General features: G+C 39.5%; 1 protein-coding gene and 2 non-coding genes across 3 annotated transcripts; 1 reads left to right on the top strand and 2 right to left on the bottom strand.

Annotated features, from left to right (window-relative positions):
* Positions 1–5,476: 5,476 nt before the first annotated feature.
* Positions 5,477–6,564, top strand: LOC147861111 (uncharacterized). Its single transcript, XM_087323343.1, has 2 exons — positions 5,477–5,557; positions 5,878–6,564. The coding sequence occupies exons 1-2, from the start codon at positions 5,477–5,479 to the stop codon at positions 6,562–6,564; spliced, it is 768 nt and encodes a 255-aa protein (XP_087179469.1).
* Positions 6,565–11,466: 4,902 nt separating this feature from the next.
* On the bottom strand, positions 11,467–11,551 carry TRNAM-CAU (transfer RNA methionine (anticodon CAU)). Its single transcript is given in 2 exon segments — positions 11,467–11,502; positions 11,514–11,551. It is a non-coding gene; the product is annotated as a tRNA-Met (tRNA).
* A 777-nt stretch (positions 11,552–12,328) lies between these two features.
* TRNAM-CAU (transfer RNA methionine (anticodon CAU)) lies at positions 12,329–12,413 on the bottom strand. Its single transcript is given in 2 exon segments — positions 12,329–12,364; positions 12,376–12,413. It is a non-coding gene; the product is annotated as a tRNA-Met (tRNA).
* Positions 12,414–20,249: the final 7,836 nt, after the last annotated feature.

Below are 20,249 nucleotides of genomic sequence, written 5' to 3'. Positions count from 1 at the left end.
ATGAAGCAAGTGTCTCGCATCCCATCTACCAAACCATTTTTCTATATCTTGCATCCAAGTCATCCAACAATTTTTTGCAATAACCACAATTTTTTGAAGATCCAAGTCATCCAACACATGTTTGTTGAATTCGTAAATCTATTTACGGCCTTAAGCAATCTCCACACATATGGTATCACAAACTACACTCTTTTCTTATAAAAGTTGGATATCATCGTCTAAACAATGAGCCAAATATGAATGTTAGAAAAACCAAATCCAATTTTGTTATCATAGGTGTCTATGTTGATGATTTGCCCTTGATCTCTAATTCTAAATCTTATCTACCTATTGCAAAGAAGGAACTCGCATATGTCTTTCCTATCACCGATTTAGGCCCTATGACACATTTTCTAGGCATCAAAGTAACTCAAAATAGAACAAATCATATTATCTCATTATCACAATCAAACTATATTAATTCTATTCTCCAAAGATTTGATATGCTTCATAGTAAACCTATTAGTACTCCTCGTACCTCTCCATGTAAACTTTCAAATGATGATTCTCCCCAAAATGAACGAGAAATTTCCGAAATGAAGGATGTATCCTATGAACAAATGCTTGGGTGTATAAGATATCTAGTAAGTTGCACACGTCCCGATATTTGCTTTGCTGCTAGATTTCTTTCTCGTTTCATGGCTAATCTAGGACCAAAGCATTGGATCACGCTCAAAAGATTACTACGATACTTGAAGCATACTCAACATTATGCGTTGACTTACTTGGCCACACAATTTGAGTCAACCACACTTGTGCAAGGATGGACAAATCCCACTAGCCAACAAATTGGTTGGTCAGACTCAGATTGGGGGGGAGATGTGGACAATCGCAAGTCAACAGGTGGCTATGTTTACACACTCGCTGGCGTTGCAATTTCGTGGAAGTCGAAGAAACAAACTACTGTAGCATTGTCATCCACTGAAGCTGAATATGTTGTCGCGACTTTAGCGGCTAAAGAGTTCATATGGATTAAAGCTATGCTTGAAGAATTTAAACTATTTACTATTCCAACACTGACTTTGTTTTGCAATAATCAATCTTGCATCAAGTTAACCAACAATTCAAAGATGAGCAACAATATACATCATGTGGACTTAAAACATCATTTTCTTTGCGATTTCATTGAAACAAAGAAGATAGAATTAAAGTTTGCTCCCACTCATCAAATGTGGGCTGATTTTCTAACGAAACCTTTTCAACATTCTAAGCACATTATTTGTTGCAAGCAAGTTGGATTAATTGATGTAATCAAAGACAAAGATGAAAATCTACACGTCTAGAAATTTCGTTTAGGGGGAGTGTGGAAAATAATAATAATTATAAGAAAAAAAATAAAAATAAAAAGTTATTAATCTTAGGAATACGGTTTCCTTCCCATACTGTATCGGTGGTGGGCTTATAAAACCACCACCAATGATGTAATAGTTAGGGCGTAATAATATAATTGTTTTTGTTCTCTCTCTCTCTCTCCCTTTTCTTTCTATCCCTCTTTCTATTACTCTTTCTCTTCTTTTCCCTACACTCGAAGTGGGATGGGGAGAATTGACACCTCTTAAAATGATCTCTCTCAAGAGACCTCTTAAAGTTGAGACTTCTCAAAATGACTTCTCCCAGAAGATCGAGATTGGGGCAATTGAGAACTCTCACAATGTTCTCTTTTGCAAGACTGTGAATGGTAGAGATGAGATCTCATATTATTTCCCAAAGTGGACAGAGACCGACATAGCTGAGATCTCAATGAGGAACTCTATGGGGATCTTGTGATCTCGTCTGATCACTAACTTCCATGTTAAGCTTAGTTCCCCTCGAAGAAGTGAGACACTAACATTTGTGTTCTTTCATGACATCTGGCTTCCATTTTGAGCTTCTTTTGTGAAAACTTTGTCAATGAGCTTAGGTACTTTCCTTGAGCCTGCCTGCCTAAACCTCTAATAAGAAACGGATCACCATATAGAGTTTCTACGCATAAAGCCACACTCTCTAACACAAAGAGAAACACACATGCAAAGAGGGAGATAGAGAGATTAGTGATGGAGAGAGAGAGAGAACAATGACTTCATCTCAAGGGAGGTCTGTCATGAACCCAAGACTATGTAATGAACACATGACCATTATGGCGTCACCCGGACTTGAACCTCTAATCTTGTAATCCATAGTTGAAAACCTCAACCATTAATTGCCATGTGAGAAGATAAAAGCTACTTTCTATATTACATTGATTATTGTAAAAACTCTAGATCATTCTAGAATGTTCTAGAATGTCCTAGAACATTCTCGAACATTCTAGATATCTCTAAGCTATTCTATAGGAACCTATAAATAAGGGCATACATGTATCCTCAAATCAATTCGATTCAAGACCAGTCTTTAGCGCCAAGCCCATCTTGTATCCAACTCATCCTTGTAACCATTCTATTCTAATAAACCCACTCTTCTCTTATGAATCCATTCTCCTCTCTTCTTCTATTCTCTTATTTCCTTCAATCATTCAATCTCTTACTTTGTTCTGACAGTTTGATTCGAATTTTTCTCCTTTACCCTCTTCCACAAACACTAGTAAGTACCCATGGCTACTAGCAACCCACAAGAATACCTTGCCCTTGTTGCGGAAATGGAGAATCTCAAAAGCAAGTTTGCATCACTAGAGCTAGAGAATCAACGATTGCTTGAAGATTTACATAAGGTTTCTGTAGAGAAGCAACAGATACACGACGAGTTTACACAAAGGGTTCAACAACTAGAGTCGGCAATAGTAGTTTTACAACAACTTAAAGTCGACGATCAAGGAGTTCTTAAGGAGCCCAAAATCAGCCTCCTAGCTAAATTCGATGGTTCGAGAGCACATTTTTGGGGTTTTATAAATCAAGTGCGGTTGGTAATTCAGATGCATCCCACGCATTATTCGACTGATTCATCTCGAGTTGGGTTAGTGGGAACTTTATTGACTGGCACGACATTGTCATGGTTTGCTCCATTGTTAGAAGCAAATTCTCCCCTACTCAACAACTTTGAAGAATTTATCAAAGAGTTTAAGCCTTGCTTCAGAGACATAGATAGTGTAAGAACGGCAATCAACAAGATTCGCACATTACGGCAAGGGGATCAACCAACATCAACGTATGCATCCAATTTTTGTCTCATTGCAAGTGATATTCCTTGGGACGAAATTGTCATGGTTTTCTCCATTGCTAGAAGCAAATTCTCCCCTACTCAACAACTTTGAAGAATTTATCAAAGAGTTTAAGCCTTGCTTCAGAGATATAGATAATGTAAGAATGGCAATCAACAAGATTCGCACATTACGGCAAGGGGATCAACCAACATCAACGTATGCAACCAATTTTTGTCTCATTGCAAGTGATATTCCTTGGGACGACATTGTCATGGTTTGCTCCATTGCTAGAAGAAAATTCTCCCCTACTCAACAACTTTGAAGAATTTATCAAAGAGTTTAAGCCTTGCTTCGGAGACATAGATAGTGTAAGAACGACAATCAACAAGATTCGCACATTACGGCAAGGGGATCAACCAGCATCAACGTATGCAACCAATTTTTGTCTCATTGCAAGTGATATTCCTTGGGACAAACAAGACCTAATGGAGTAGTTTCGTTCGGGCCTCCTTGGAGATGTAAAAGTTTTACTTCTTACCTTCCCTTAGGATCCAAAATCCCTTACAGAAGCTATTACCTGAGTTGTACAGTGTGATAATCAACTTTGTAGCATCGGTTTGAGCGACAACAACAACAAACAAGATCATGATTTATGCCAACTTATGCATTAGTGACGGCACAATCTCCAAGGCAACAATATAGCCCCGTCCCAACTCCATGGCAAGCACATAGTCCAACAGCAATGGAGATTGATATGACCCGACGACGAGAACCTCTATTGGATGAAAAGAAACAACGTCGTCGAGAAAATTGACTATGCTTATATATTGTAAAGGTCCAAGACATATTGTCATTCACTACCTGCATAGACCGAGACGTCAGGTACATCACATTAAGTATGATAATAGAAATGAGTCTAGTATTGTTGAAACTGTGCGAACTAGTGTTTCTAGTAATCCAACTCTATCCAATAAGTTTGAGGTCCTAAGACAATTAGAGGAGGAGTCAAACGAATAAGTACGGCCAAAATCGGAGCTGTTTGGTTGGACAGTCCTAGATCTGTATAGGCTAGTTTGGGTTCCATCACTTCCAAGCATGTTAGTAGAGTTTTCTCAACCCAAGTAAAAGTTAGGACACCAAGTTGTCAACTTCATGTCCCAACTGTCTTAGATACCAGAGCCAATTCTTGTTTCATGGATAGAGATTTTGCCCGAAAACATCAAATACCCTTGCATAAACTTCCTTGCCTAGTTTCCGTAGTAGTGATTGATGGTCATCCCATAGCTTCTGGATAGATATTCGAGGAGTCTGAGCCGATACACATACTCTTAGGTGATTTAGGATGTGTAGTTTCCTTTAATATAATCCGTAGCCCTGAGCATCCAATAGTCCTTGGTTTGCCATGGTTCGAGCTACACAACCCAATAATTGATTGGAGACGACGAGAAATTAGGTGCCCTTCAAAAGGAAACATAGTAATCAAGGGTCGAATCCAGGATCCCCCCCTTGAAAAACATAGTGTTACCAATTCACCCTCTACCAAGCATGTTGTTCCTCTTCATCAGATTTCAATACAACAATTATGCCAAGAAGGAGCAAAAGAAGATTTATTCTTATTTGCCATATCAGTTGCACCTTCTAGTGACACTCAAGGGAAGTTAGAGGGCTACATTCCTAAAAAGTATCAAGAATTTGCTAATGTCTTTGACAAAGTCAAAGCTAGTGTACTTCCAAAGAATCAGCCATACGATTGTCCCATTGATCTACAACCAGGAAAAGAGCCACCATGGGGTCCGATCTACAATTTGTCACCAACGGAGCTTGAGGTTCTTCAAGCATACATTGATGAGAATCTTGCAAGTGGATTTATTCGACATTCAAAGTCTCCAACTGGTGCTCCTATCTTTTTCGTGAAGAAAAAGAACGGTTCAGTTTGTTTCGTCATGAATTATCGTGGATTAAATAAAGTCACAATAAGAAATAGGTGTGCTGTACCTTTAATTTCCAGTCTTTTAGAGCGCATTGGTGGGGCAAAGCATTTTACCAAGATTTATCTAAGGGGTGCATATAATCTTGTCCGTATTCGACGGGGAGATGAATGGAAGATTGCATTTCGCACTCGATATGGTAATTTCGAATATATAGTCATGTCTTTTGGGCTCACAGATGCTACCGTCGCGTTTCAAGATATGGCAAATGACATTTTCCGAGATTTTCTAGATATCTTTCTCATAGTCTATTTAAATGATCTATTGATTTACTCTAGAACACAGGCGGATCATGATATACATGTGCGGACGGTACTCCAACGCTTAAGAGAGTATGGTCTTTATGCCTAACTGGAGAAGTGCAGTTTTGATTGCAAAGAAGTTGAGTTCTTGGCCTATACCATTTCATCCAAAGGTATCTTCATGAATCCAGTGAAAGTTGAAACAATATTGGAATGGCATACTCCAAGTTCCGTCCGCGATGTCTAGTGTTTCCTTGGATTTGCCAACTTCTACCGCAAATTCCTATGGAATTATTCGAAGATTGTATTGCCGCTCAATCAACTCACCAAGAGAAATCCAACATTTTTTTGGACACCTAAAGCAGACAAAGCCTTCACTAAGTTGAAAGAGGCATTCACATCAGCTCCTGTCTTAGCTCATGTTGATCCAAAAAAGCCATTTATCATTGAGGCAGATACATCTAACTTTGCATTGGGGAGCATCCTATTACAGCCAAGTGAAGATGGGCAGTTGCATCCAGTCGCATTTCACTCAAGAAAATTTAATGTTGCGGAGATCAACAACAAGGTGCATGACAAAGAGTTACTAGCTGTGGTCGACTCTTTTGCACAATGGCGACATTTCTTGGAAGGTTCGCCTCATCAAATCATCATTTACAATGGCCACAAAAATCTTACATATTTTCAGACGGCTCGAGTGCTAAATAGGCGACAAGCTCGATGGGCGCAATTTTTAACTCATTTTGATTTCAAGATCATTTTCCGGCTAGGGAAACAACAAGGGCAAGCATATGTTCTATCTCGACGCTTATATTTGGCACTTCGCCCTAGAGATCCAACTTTCGACAATCAAAGGCAAGTTCTCCTTGTTCCAGCAAAACTACAAGCAACCACGGTTTATGCCACACCACTGGATTCAAGTCTTCTTGATACTATTCAACATCAACTTCACTCGGATGATTTTGCTAAGGATGTCTTTGCCCACCTTGGTCCAAAACATGCATTTTGCTGCACATTGCCAGGGACATCTCGACGTTATAAGGAGTTCAAGTGGCAAGATAACTTACTTTTCTACAAGAATCTCCTTTATTTCCCTGATGGATCACCACGCCTTCGAGTATTGGAGCATTGTCATGATGACCGTATCGCTGGACACTTTGGTATTGCTAAGACCATGTAGCTAGTGATCATTTTGGTGGCCTCATTTACAACAATTTGTTGAAGATTACGTTCGCACATGTGACACATGTTGTCAAGCTAAAATGCCTAGGCATCATCCTTATGGGTTGGTACAACCATTGCCGACTCCGAGCAAGCCATGGAGATTTGCCACCTTCATAGGGTTTTGATGCTATTTTAACCGTAGTGGATCGATTTACCAAGATGGCACATTTCTTGCCCTGCATAAAAAGCATCAGTAGTCAAGAAACAACAAATATCATTATGAGTGAAGTATTTCGTCATCATGGTCTTTCAAACAACATAATTAGTGATCGTGGTCCGCCATTTATATCTCCGTTTTGGAAGCACCTATGTGACGGGCTTCAAATCTCTTGCAAACTCTCTTCAGCATATCATCCCGAAACTGATGGCCAAACAGAGCACACAAATCAAACACTTGAGCAGTATCTTCGATGTTTCATCAGTTATCAACAAGATGATTGGAGTCATATATTGCATCTCGTAGAGTTTGCATACAATAACACCATACACTCTTCTACCAAGGTCACACCTTTCTATGCCTATACTGGCAATCATCCTCGATGGTGTCTCTTGGACATTCTAGTGATCTCACCAAACCCTAGTGTAGTGAAGCACCTCCACCGACTCCAAAACCTCCAGTCTGAGTTGTCTTCACATCTTCAAAAAGCTCAAGCCCAACATAAGGCCCACGTAGATCGACATCGTCTTTCGTCTCCATTCAAGGTTGGTGATCGGGTATGGTTGTTACGCCATCACATAAAGACTACTTGACTGTGTGATAAGCTAGATTATAAATGCTTGGGTCCTTTTGTCATCACGAAGCGGATTAATGATGCAACATTCCGTCTTGATCTTCCTGAAAATTTGCGGCTTCATCCAGTCTTTCACAACTCTCTTTTGGAACCTTGCCACACTAGCTCGATTCCCAATCATGTCGTGCTCCCACCGCCTCCTCTCCAACTTGTTGATTGCCCAGACTACGAGGTAGCCGCCATTCTCAATTCTAAGATTGTGCGCAATAAGTTGTATTATCTAGTTGATTGGCTAGGCTATACCCCGAGTGATCACACTCCCGTCGATAATGTTTGTAATGCTGAAGCTCTTATCAATGACTTCCATCGCCGTTATCCCAACAAACTCGGCCCTGCATTGTTAACAACTCCTTCCACTCGTCGTTTAAGAGGAGAGATAGTGTCATGAATACGTGAACATTATGCTTCACCTAGACTTGAACCCAAGACTGTGTCATGAACACATAACAATTATGGCGTCACCCAGACTTGAACCTCAAACCTTGTAATCCATAGTTGAAAACCTCAACCATTAAGATAGATTATTGTCATATGAAAAGATAAAAGCTACTTTTTATATTACATTGATTATTGTAAAAACTCTAGATCATTCTAGAATGTTCTAGAATGTCCTAGAACATTCTAGAACATTATAGATATCTCTAAGCTATTCTATAGGAACCTATAAATAAGGTCATACATGTATCCTCAAATCAATTCGAATCAACACCAGTCTTTAGCTCCAAGCCCACCTTGTATCCAACTCATCCTTGTAATCATTCTATTCTAATAAACCCACTCTTCTCTTATCAATCCATTCTCCTCTCTTCTTCTATTCTCTTATACCTTCCTTAAATCGTTCAATCTCTTACTTTGTTCTGACAAGTTCGGTTGTTCAGGCGTGCCAAAAGTGTTAATGGGTGGGGGAGGTGAAGCCTAGAATGGCTCCACCCCCCCTCCCAAGGGGGTTGCAATAGAGAGAGAGAGAGAGAGAGAGAGAGAGAGAGAAGAATATTGTTACATTCTTGTCACTTGTCAATGCACATAATTGTGCAAGTGCTTAGAAATACTCATCCTCACACACTCATATACATTACACATACACATTAACCACATTATTATGTTCAACCATTACGCCGCCCCGTATACTGTTACGAGCAACATTGAGTATGAGATTTCCACCATCCTATATTCCAAGATTGTTCACAACAAGCTCTATTGTTTGGTCAATTGGCTAGGATATAGCCCTAGTTAGTGTACTTGGGAATCAATAGAGAATGTGACCAATGGTAGTGCTCTTCTTGAAGACTTCCATCATCAATATCCAGAAAAACTGGGTCCTCAATCCAAAATGACGCGGAACATGATATGGCAAGATTCGAACCCATGACCTTATATTACATGGGTTGAGCCCTTGCCATTAAAATATTATTTTCATTTATTATTTAACTTTAGAAATATGATATATATATCCAAATTTCTCTAGAAAATTCTAGAAACTTTAGGAGTACTCCTGAAAACACTATACAAGGGCGCACAAGGCATTATTTCGAACCAAATCGGTTCAACTCTAGTCTTAAGCCTCATCGTTTAGCTTGTACTTACTCTTAATATAATATAATATAATATATCTTTTAGTATCATCTTTCTCTCTCTCTCGCCTTCTCTCATGAGTTCTACACTCTCTTCTCTCTCTTAGTACTAATTCAGATCTTGTACTACTAATTTCCTCCTTGTCTTAGTAATGTTCCAGAAAGGGTGGATAAAATGCCATGTATCATGTGTTATGTTCCCATGGCTATGAGACCTATGCGCTAGCGAACTGCGCCATCACCCCTTATATGTCGTTCTACACGGACAAACACCTATTTTACCATAGATAATGATGAAAGATGCCTCAGGGAAGCTCAAAATTTCTTACCTAGGTTGCCTAAAAAGCAATGATACCTATGGATTAGATAGTAACAGTCCATCCACATATTAGACCGAGACCGAGGGAGAATATTCACAGGGTCATGCGAATTTAAATTGGGAGTGATTTGTAGAAAGTGGTGTATTAGTGAATATAGGTTGACACTTGAGGGTGGATAAAATGCCATTTAGCATGTGTTGTGTACCCATGACATGGAAGATCATAAGGGGAGAACACAAAACAACGACAATCGACATGATAAGAGCTAAGGATTGGGGAAATTGGGATTAGGACAATGGCCTAAGAGGGGCTTTAATTCTTCGTGTGAAGATACGTCAAGGGCAATCAGATCTATGCGCAAAGAACTTGCATGATCAACTCTAATGCGTATATCTAGGAACATCCTAATTTTACCTTATACTTGTGATAATAGAAAATAAGTGAGACCATCACTAAATTTCAAATTTATCATGACTTTACACCAATGATAAGTATACATTACATAAGTAACAGACTACCCTCATGATAGGCATATTGCGACCGAGAATATTCACATAGTCATGCGAGCTTAAATTCGGAATGGTTTGCAAAAGCAGCTATAATACTAAATATAGATTGACTCAGACGGTGGATAAAATGCCACGAGTATGTGTTATGTTCCCATGACATTGACGAAAATTAAAGAAGAACTCAAATCAACGTGATAGGAATTAATGATTGTAGAGACCATGATTTCGTGGATGGGGTGAGAGAGGCTTGAAATCTCAACCTCAGGATATCTCAAGAGTTAATAGATCTCCGTGCTAGCCAATTGCGCCATCACCCCTTATATGTAGCTCTACCCGGAGAAACACCTATTTTACCATGATAGTGAAGAAAGATGCCTCAGGGAAGCTCAAAATTTCTAAGCTAGGATGCCTAAAAAACAATGATACCTATGGATTAGATAGTAAGAGTCCATCCACATATTACACCCCGACGGAGGGAGAATATTCACAGGGTCATGCAATTTTAAATTGGGACTGATTTGCAGAAAGTGGTGTATTAGTGAATATAGGTCGACACTTGAGGGTGGATAAAATGCCATTTAGCATGTGTTGTGTACCCATGACATGGACGATCAGAAACGGAGACCACAAAACAACGACAATTGACATGATAAGAGCTAAGGATTGGGGAGATTGGGATTATAAGGATGGTGTGAGAGGGGCTTTAATTCTCCGCGTGAGGATACGTCAAGAGCAATCAGATCTATGCGCAAGGTATCCGCGTCATCAACTCTAAGCCGTATATCTAGGAACGTCCTAATTTTACCTTATACCTGTGATAATAGAAAATAGGTGAGACCATCACTAAATTTCAATTTATTTTTTTCCCCCATTTGGAGATAGTACTTTGTATTTTTTTTTCTTTGGCTCGCCCAAAGGCTACAACTCACACGAAGTCATGTCTTATTAGCAGTACATAGTCCATCAGGGGGTGTACCGCATGGTACGAGTGTGATACATGCACAAGATAACCTCTAGGAGATGTGATGAGACTCACGCCATCACGTTCCATCATGCAACTTGTAGACAGGCTACATTTTACCATCTTTATCGTCGAAACTGTCATTGTTGTCACCGTCACTTACGGGCACAAACCGCCCTTCACCGTCACCATCTGCGTCGTCGCCACTTACAGGCCGAAACCGGGCACAAACCGCCCTTCACCATCACCATATGCGTCGTCGTCACTTACGGGCACAAACCACCCTTCACTGTCACCATTTGTGTCGCCGTCACTTACGGGCACAAACCGCCCTTTTCAGGTACCACTTGTATGTTGGTGTGAGGAGACTCGAGCCTCCAGCGGTTGGAGTGTCCCCCCATTACCATTACACCAACACATCACAAATAAAAAATGATGAATTTACACCAATGATAACTATAGATTACTTAAGTAAGAGACCACCCTTATTGTAGGCATATTGTGACCGAGAATATTCACATAGTCATGCAAGCTTAAATTCGGAATGGTTTCCAAAGGCAGTTGTGGTATTGAATATAGATTGACTCATAGGGTAGATAAAATGCCATGAGTATGTGTTATGTTCCCATGACATTGAAGAAAATTAGAGAAAAACACAAATGGACATGATAGGAATTAATGATTGTAGAGACCATGATGTCATGGATGGGGTGAGAGAGGCTTGAACTCTCGACCTCAGGATATCTCAAGAGCTATGAGACCTACGCGCTATCCAACTGCGCCATCACCCCTCATATGTGATAGTGATAGTGATGAATGATGCCTCAAGGAAGCTCAAAATTTCTAACCTTGGATACCTAAAAAGCAATGATACCTATCGATTAGATAGTAATAGTCCATCCAGATATTAGACCGAGACCGAGGGTGAATATTTACAAGGTCATGCGAATTTAAATTGGGAGTGATTTGCAGAAAGTGGTGTATTACTGAATATAGGTCGACACTTGAGGGTGGATAAAATGCCATTTAGCATGTGTTGTGTTCCCATGCAATGGAAGATCGTAAGGGCAGAACACAAAACAACGACACTCGACATGATAAGAGCTAAGGATTGGGGAGATTGGGATTATGAGGATGGCATGAGCGGGGATTTAATTCTCCACGTGAGGATATCTCAAGGGCAATCAGATCTATGCGCAACGAATCAACGTCATCAACTCTAATGCGTATATCTAGGAACATCTGAATTTTACCTTATATTTGTGATAATAGAAATTCGGTGAGACCATCACTAAATTTCAAATTTATGATGACGTTACACATGTCATAAGTATAGATTACTTAAGAAAGGGACCACCCTCATGGTACAAATATTGCGACCGAGAATATTCACATAGTCATGCGAGCTTTAATTAGGAATGGTTTCCAAAGGTAGTTGTGGTACTGAATCTAGATTGACTCACATGGTAGATAAAATGCAATGGTTCCCATGACATTGAAGAAAATTAGAGAAGAACACAAATTTACATGATAGGAATTAATGATTGCAGAGACCATGATGTCGTGGATGGGGTGAGAGAGGCTTGAACTCTCGACCTCAGGATATCTCAAGAGCTATGAGACCTACGCGCTAGCCAACTGCGCCATCACCCCTTATATGTAACTCTACATGGAGAAACACCTATTTTACCATAGATAGTGATGAAAGATACGTGAGGGAAGGTTAAAATTTCTAACCTTGGATGCCTAAAAAGAAATGATACCTTGGATTAGATAGTAAGAGTCCATCGACATAGTAGACCGAGACCGATGGAGAATATTCACAGGGTCATGCCAATTTCAATTGGGAGTGATTTGTAGAAAGTGGTGTATTAGTGAATATAGGTCGACACTCGAGGGCAGATAAAATGCCATTTAGAATGTGTTGTGTTCCCATGATATGGAAGATCACAAGCGGAGAACACAAAACAACGACAATCGACATTATAAGAGCTAAGGCGTGGGGAGATTGGGATTATGACGATGGCGTGAGAGGGGCTTTAATTCTCCGCGTTGTTGTAGTGTAGTCCGCACACTATGTGAAAAATGTAAAAATAATATATTCGATTTAAGTACATATATATAAATAAAAGTAAATATTAAAATATTTATTACATGTAGAGTGCAAGATTCGAACCCTATACGTCTATGTAAATAAACCAAAACTTTACCATTGTATTAACTTGTCATAACTGTTATAAATATACATTTAATAGCTATAAGACTTTTATTTATGCCTACCTTTATTAAAAGGTAAATCATGCATTTTTAGAGGGCGTGAATACTTTATTTACAAGAGAAATATAAACCAATAAAAAAATAGTTGTGCACATCTAGAGTGCATTGGCACTATATTTAGGAATAAAAGCACAGTAGAAAAAGCATGTCACGCACTCTAGAAAAAGCAGGAAGTTATGCTTAGTCTCTCCCATCCTTATATAAGGAGGAGAGAAAGATGTATATGGTTGTTGATTATTTTGTAAGGATTGACCAATATAATATATTCGTGGGATTCACGAATTTGTCATCTATATTGTCTCTTACTATCTAAATATTGATTAAACACACTAAACTTGTGGGATTCACGAGATTCATAAGTTACCTCTCTTTTTACCTATTCATTACTAGCCTTATCCCATATTCTTCTTTCTCCTAGTCAAAAACCTCAATGGTTCCCACCCAACTCACGCAACGATCCGGAGCCGAAAGGCGCGACACAAGTGGTGAACCCGACGTGAAACCGGGTGGCAAGGAGATGGAAATTCAACCAGAGGTTAACAACATGATGGTGATGTTCGAGCGGATGCTACAAGAACAACGCGCTGTCGTGCCCTTCGGCTCCAGATCGTTGCGTGAGTCGGGTGGGAACCGTCGAGGTTTTTGACTAGGAGGAAGAGGAATACAACTTAAGGCTAGTTATGAATAGTGGAAAGAGAAGTAAGATAGCAATCTCGTGAATCCCACGAGTTTAGTGTAATTAAAACAATATTTAGATTATTAGAGCAATTAGATGGCAAAATTTGTGAATCCCACGAATATATTAAATTGATCCAAACTTGTATATTAATCAACAACCTTACACATATTTCTCTCCTCCTTATATAAAGATGGAAGAGGCTAAGCATGGCTTCATGCTTTTTCACCTAAAGTGTCCATGCACACTAAATGTGCATGTGATTCTTTGTCATTTCCTAAATATAGGGCTCATGCACGCTAGATGTGCATGAGTCACTTTTAATGTCACGTGTAAATAAAATATTCACACTCTAAAGAATACATGATTTTTACCTTTTAATAAAGGTATGTGTAAATAAAGGTCTTATACGTATTAAATCTATATTTATAACATTAAAGATAAGTTATTACAATGGTAAAGTTGGGGTTTATCTACGTGGAGGTGCATGGTTTGAATCCTGCCATATGCACGTGATAAATTCTTTTGATATATTATTTATTTATTTATATGTATCTAAAATCGGACATATTATTTTATGGTTTTCACGTAGTGTGTGGAATACACTACGACAGCGCAATGTTGGAGATTGCGGCGGTAGAAGAGCGGCTCGTGCAACAGAACGGGCAATTCAATGGGAAAGATGTGTTGCGGTATTTGCGAGATTACAAGGCGGAAATGCTACGATGTGGAATTTTGGAAGGATTACAAGTGACATCCTTTAACTGGGTGGCGACCAACAGTCTTCAAGGGAGTATCCATGTAATACGACAACAAAATCCGACATGGGAACCATTTGAAGAGGCCCTAAAGAACACGTTCGCCATCGAGGACTCCTCCAAGGCAACGAGGAGAGGGCTCGAAGATTGGGTGGAAATGCCGAAGATTCGATGGTCCTCGATGTGTTTTCGGCATTCGAAATTCGGTTCGGGAGGTTGTCCGCGAGAGATCAAGCTATCGTCGCACCGGACAAAGTGATCATGTTCCTACGAGCCGTGGACGTCCCTGACTGGAAAGACCTTGAAGTGCTTTTGGAGGACACGACCACCGAGAGTGGCCTCACCGATACATGGGATAATGTGCGAGATATCATCGCACAATACACAATGAGGGGGTAATAGCTTGCTAACAAAGAAAAGAGGGTTTCGGAACTGATTCCGAAACCGAGATCCGGATTGGAAGACCATCAATCGCAGGCTCGGGAGACTACGATCGAGAAGGGAATCGACGCAACCACGGTGGAGCAGTTGCTGAAGGAGATGGAGAATCTAAAAATCGTGATGGTGAAGAAGTCGAATGACCGTTCCACAAGTCCCAAGTATATGGTGTATATGGTGTGATAGCACCGAACATGATCGAAGGGATTGCGACGAGCACAAGGAGGCGTTACGACGAGCTCTTATCTACTACAAGGGAAATCAGATTCATTCAATGGACTCTCAGAAGCAACTCCGATTGAACTTCCTGAAAGGCGGCATGAAGGTCTTAGAGGAGGAAATATCAGCAAAAGGTAATTATGCGACAACCGCGGGAATAAGTGTGGGTGAGTCATCAGGAGCAAAGGTGTCTTTTTGGCCGGAAAACCCCGAGAAAACCAACTCCAATGAGATCCAAAGCACCACGGAAAACATCCGTGAAGCTACGGGATGGGAGTGCCCCGTCGATAAGAATAGCGTGTACGCCTTATGTCAATTGCATGAAGTGTATATAGACGAGAAACGACGGCGCATGCAACCGGACAATCAAAGACACCGGAAAGCTGGAACTCCGGAGGGAAGGGAAAAGAAAAGATGATTTCGGCATTCAAGCTCACCTCGGACATCGAACAACAAACGGACTTGAAAAAGGTGTTCAAGGAGAGAATCCTCGATAACCGGGTAGAATTTTCGCTTCGGGAATTACTTGGAATAGCGAAGAAGGAGTTCCACGATCTTCTTGTGGATCTCGTAAAGAGAAAAAGACAAAGTACGGAGGAAAATGCTCCAAGGGTGAATGCAAATACCGTTTTAATGAATGACACCAACTTGGAGGACAGAATTCTTAACTCCCACTACACAAGGCCACATTGGGCACGTGCAACTACGGAGACTCCGGTCCGAATCGGCAACATCAAAGAGCCCGTGCTAGCATTGATTGATCACGGATCGGAGATCAACTTGATGTCCAAGGAGTTCTACTAGAAGGGGAAGTCGCCTATTAATACTAATCATGGATGGAAGATTCGGGCAACCACTAAAGCAATAGAAGACCTATTTGCGCCTTGTCCGGATGTCACGGTGAAGATCGGAGATTTGGAGATAACCCAAAATTTCTTTATTCAAATGAGGTCTCACACTCCATGATCCTCGGGCAACCCTTTATCAAAACATCATGGATGGAGACGGAGGTGCTCGATAACGGTGCGGCTTTTGCACAAATTCGTAGTTGTACACGGAGAAACACCAATTTTACCACAGATAGTGATGAAAGATGTCTAAGGGAAGCTCAAAATTTCTAACCTAGGATGCCTAAAAAGCAATAATACGTATGGAATAGATAGTAAGAGTCCATCCACATATTAGGCTGAGACTGAGGGAGATTATTCATAGGGTCATGCAAATTTAAATTGGGAGTGATTTGCAGAAAGTGGTGTATTAGTGAATATAGGTCGACACTTGAGGGTGGATAAAATGGTATTTAGCATGTGTTGTGTTCCCATGACATGGAAGATCATAGGCGGAGAACACAAAACAATGACAATCAACATGATAAGAGTTACGAATTGTGGAGATTGGGATTACGAGGATGGTGTGCGAGGGGCTTTAATTCTCCGTGTGAGGATACGTCAAGAGCTATCAGATCTATGCTCAAGGAACTTGCGTCATCAACACTAATGCGTATATTGAGGAACATCCTAATTTTACCTTATACCTGTGATAATAGAAAATCGGTGAGACCATCACTAAATTTCAAATTTATGATGATGTTACACCAGTGATAAGTATAGATTACTTAAGTAAGATACCACCCTTATGGTACGAATATTGCGACCGAGAATATTCACATAGTCATGCAAGCTTAAATTCGGACTGGTTTGCAAAATCAGCTGTGGTACTGAATATAGATTGACTCACAGGGTGGATAAAATGCCATGAGTATGTGTTATGTTCCCGTGACATTGAGGAAAATTAGAGAAGAACACAAATTGACATGATAGGAATTAATGATTGTAGAAACCATGATTTCGTGGATGGGTTGAGAGAGGAATGAACTCTCGACCTTAGGATATCTCGAGAGCTATGAGACCTACGCGCTAGCCAACTACGCCATAACCCCTCATATCGAGCTCTACAAGGAGGAATACCTATTTTACCCTAGATAGTGATGAATGATGTCTGAAGGAAGCTCAAAATTTCTAACCTAGGATGCCTTAAAAGCAATAATACCTATGGATTAGATAGTAAGAGTCCATCCACATATTAGACCGAGACTGAGGGAGAATATTCATAGGGTCATGCAAATTTAAATTGGGAGTGATTTGCAGGGAGTGGTGTATTAGTGAATATAGCTCAACACTTGAGGGTGGATAAAATGCCATTTAGCATGTGTTGTGTTCCCATGCAATGGAGAGATCATAAGGGGAGAACACAAAACAACGACAATCGACATGATAAGAGCTAAGGATTGGGGAGATTGGGATTACAAGGATGGCGTGAGTGGGGCTTTAATTCTCCGCGTGAGGATACGTCAAGAGAAATCAAATCTATGCGCAAGGAATCAGCGTCATCAACTCTAATGTGTATATCTAGGAGCATCCTAATTTTACCTTATACACGTGGTAATAGAAAATCGGTGAGACCATCACTAAATTTCAAATTTATGATGACGTTACACCAGTAATAAGTATAGATTACTTAAGTAAGATACCACCCTTATGGTACGAATATTGCGACCGAGAATATTCACATAGTCATGCGAGCTTAAATTAGGAATGCAGTTGTGGTACTAAATATAGATTGTCTCATAGAGAGGATAAAATGACATGAGTATGTGTTATTATCCCATGACATTGAAGAATATTAGAGAAGAACACAAATTGACATGAAAGGAATTAATGATTGTAGAGACCATGATGTTGTTGATGGGGTGAGAGAGGCTTGAACTCTTGACTTCAGGATATCTCAAGAGCTATGAGACCTACGCGCTAGCCAACTGCGCCATCAACCCTTATATGTAGCTCTACACAGAGAAACACCTATTTTACCATAGATAGTGATGAAAGATGCCTGAGGGAAGCTCAAATTTTCTAACCTAGGATTCCTAAATAGCAATGATACCTATGAATTAGATAGTAAGAGTCCATCCACATATTAGATTGAGACCGAGGGAGAATATTCATAGGGTCATGCAAATTTAAATTGGTTGGGATTTGCAGAAAGTGGTGTATTAGTGAATATAGGTCGACACTTGAGGATGGATAAAATGCCATTTAGCATGTGTTGTGATCCCACAACATGGATGATCATAAGCAGAGAACACAAAACAACGACAATGGAAATGATAAGAGCTAAGGATTGGGGAGATTGGGATTACGAGGATGGCGTGCGAGGGGCTTTAATTATCCGCGTTAGGATATTTCAAGAGCAATCAGATCTATGCGCAAGGAACCTACGTCATCAACTCTAATGCGTATGTCTAGGAACGTCCTCATTTTACCCCTGGGGGCTTCACTGTCAAAACTTGTATGATAGCACGTGAGTTCATCAAAAGGGGTTTAAATTAATAAGTGAGATATAGAATATATATATATATATAAAGGTATTAATAAAGATTTGAGATTATATTTACATAAGGGTATTATCAATTATGTTAGAAAAAAGAATTACATAAGCCCATGAAATAATAGATATTTCAATGAGATAGTAAAGAATATATTATACAAATAGTACTCAAATTTGAAGTAGCATTTATACATACATACATACATATACATACATACATACATATACATGCATGCATATACCTACATTCAAACATTACATTCATGAATATGTATATACATACATTACACCCATTTATACATGCATACTGACTAAACATAAATATATGTAGAAATATGTATTACCATATGTAAATATGTACATACACATACATATATGGATGACTACATACATATTAGAATTGGCCATATATATTGACAAGGAGTATACATAATACATACATAGAAAAGACATATTACATATATACATAGACATTCTCACAAACATATTTTATATATTACATATTACACACATATAGTATTATACACACAATTGTATACAAATGCAAATATACAAACCAAACACAAAAAAATAAAGTACATATTATATATATACACATATACACACCTTCCATATGTACAATACAATACAATATATGCATACATACTTACACACACGAACATAACACACGTCACACATGCATACCACATACATGCATATATGTTGAGAAGCAAGCTCAACATGGTATGTGATGCTTATTGGGAAATAAGCTATAGTAGCTATTTAACTACTTGTGAACATAAAGGAGAAACAACTAATTAGCTATTCACAGCTAATTAGCTACTGACAACTATTTAGCGACTGACAGCTAATTAGCTGCATACGTAAGTAACTTATTACTTAGGTAAAAAGTAAGAGAGTAGGTAAGGAAGAAACACAGGAAGTAGAACTCTGAGAGAGAGAGTGAGGAAAGAGAGGAAGAACTCAGAGAGTGAGAGCAAAAGAGAGAAACAGACGAGAGCAAGTAGAGCTCTGCGTGTAATGAAATAGAAGAAGTTTTTGGCTGCTACAAAGGTAAGTCTCCTTCCCCCTTCCCTTTTGTGTTTGAGCACCAAACGATCCAGCACACCACGATCCGCAGCGCACATAAGAAGAGCCTGAGTGCCTTCTTCACGTTTTCTTAACATGGTATCAGAGCAGAGTTGCTCATAAAGAAGAGTACAGAAGTGCATAGATCTGAGAACGGTATTTCTCTATTTGCTGATCTGAATTAGAAAGTTACTTGTTGAAGTAATCGTAGCAGAAACCCTAGTTTGGAAGAGATAATGGCTGCAGAGAATGCGGGCCAAATAGTTACAGAGAAACTAGATAAAAACAATTTCCCGGCGTGGAAATTTAGAATGACAAATTTCCTAATGGGGAAAGGATACTGGGATTACATTGAAGGAGACCTAGAAGAGGCTCTTGAGATCCCAGAAGAAAATGCCACAACAGCACAGATTAAAGCATTAAAAGACTGGAATCAAGGGGCAAGGAAGGTAATGCATTGGCTCTCACTTAGCATCTCAGATTCGATGCTTGGGCACATACAGGATGCTATGCTCCCAAAAGAAGCTTGGGACAGTTTGGTAAAACTGTTTGTAGTAAACACAAAAGCTAGAAAGCTACAATTGAAGACTGAGCTAAATACCTTAGAAAAAGGTAAGATGTCAATAAATGAGTATGCCTTGAAAATAAAGAGCATATGTGAATCACTTG

The sequence above is a fragment of the Azolla caroliniana genome, unplaced genomic scaffold, assembly GCF_043228905.1.
Source record: "Azolla caroliniana isolate FFs.n. ecotype wild unplaced genomic scaffold, voAzoCaro1.0.p SCAF_8, whole genome shotgun sequence".
NCBI classification, from domain to species: domain Eukaryota; kingdom Viridiplantae; phylum Streptophyta; class Polypodiopsida; order Salviniales; family Salviniaceae; genus Azolla; species Azolla caroliniana.
This window is presented reverse-complemented; position numbering and strand designations above follow the sequence as displayed.

Bases quoted from the DNA above. Each gene is read 5' to 3' on its own strand.
- LOC147861111 (XM_087323343.1), top strand. From the start codon at position 5,477: ATGGTCTTTATGCCTAACTGGAGAAGTGCAGTTTTGATTGCAAAGAAG. The intron at 5,558-5,877 runs GTATCTTCATGA...ATCCTATTACAG, and splicing joins CTATACCATTTCATCCAAAG to CCAAGTGAAGATGGGCAGTT.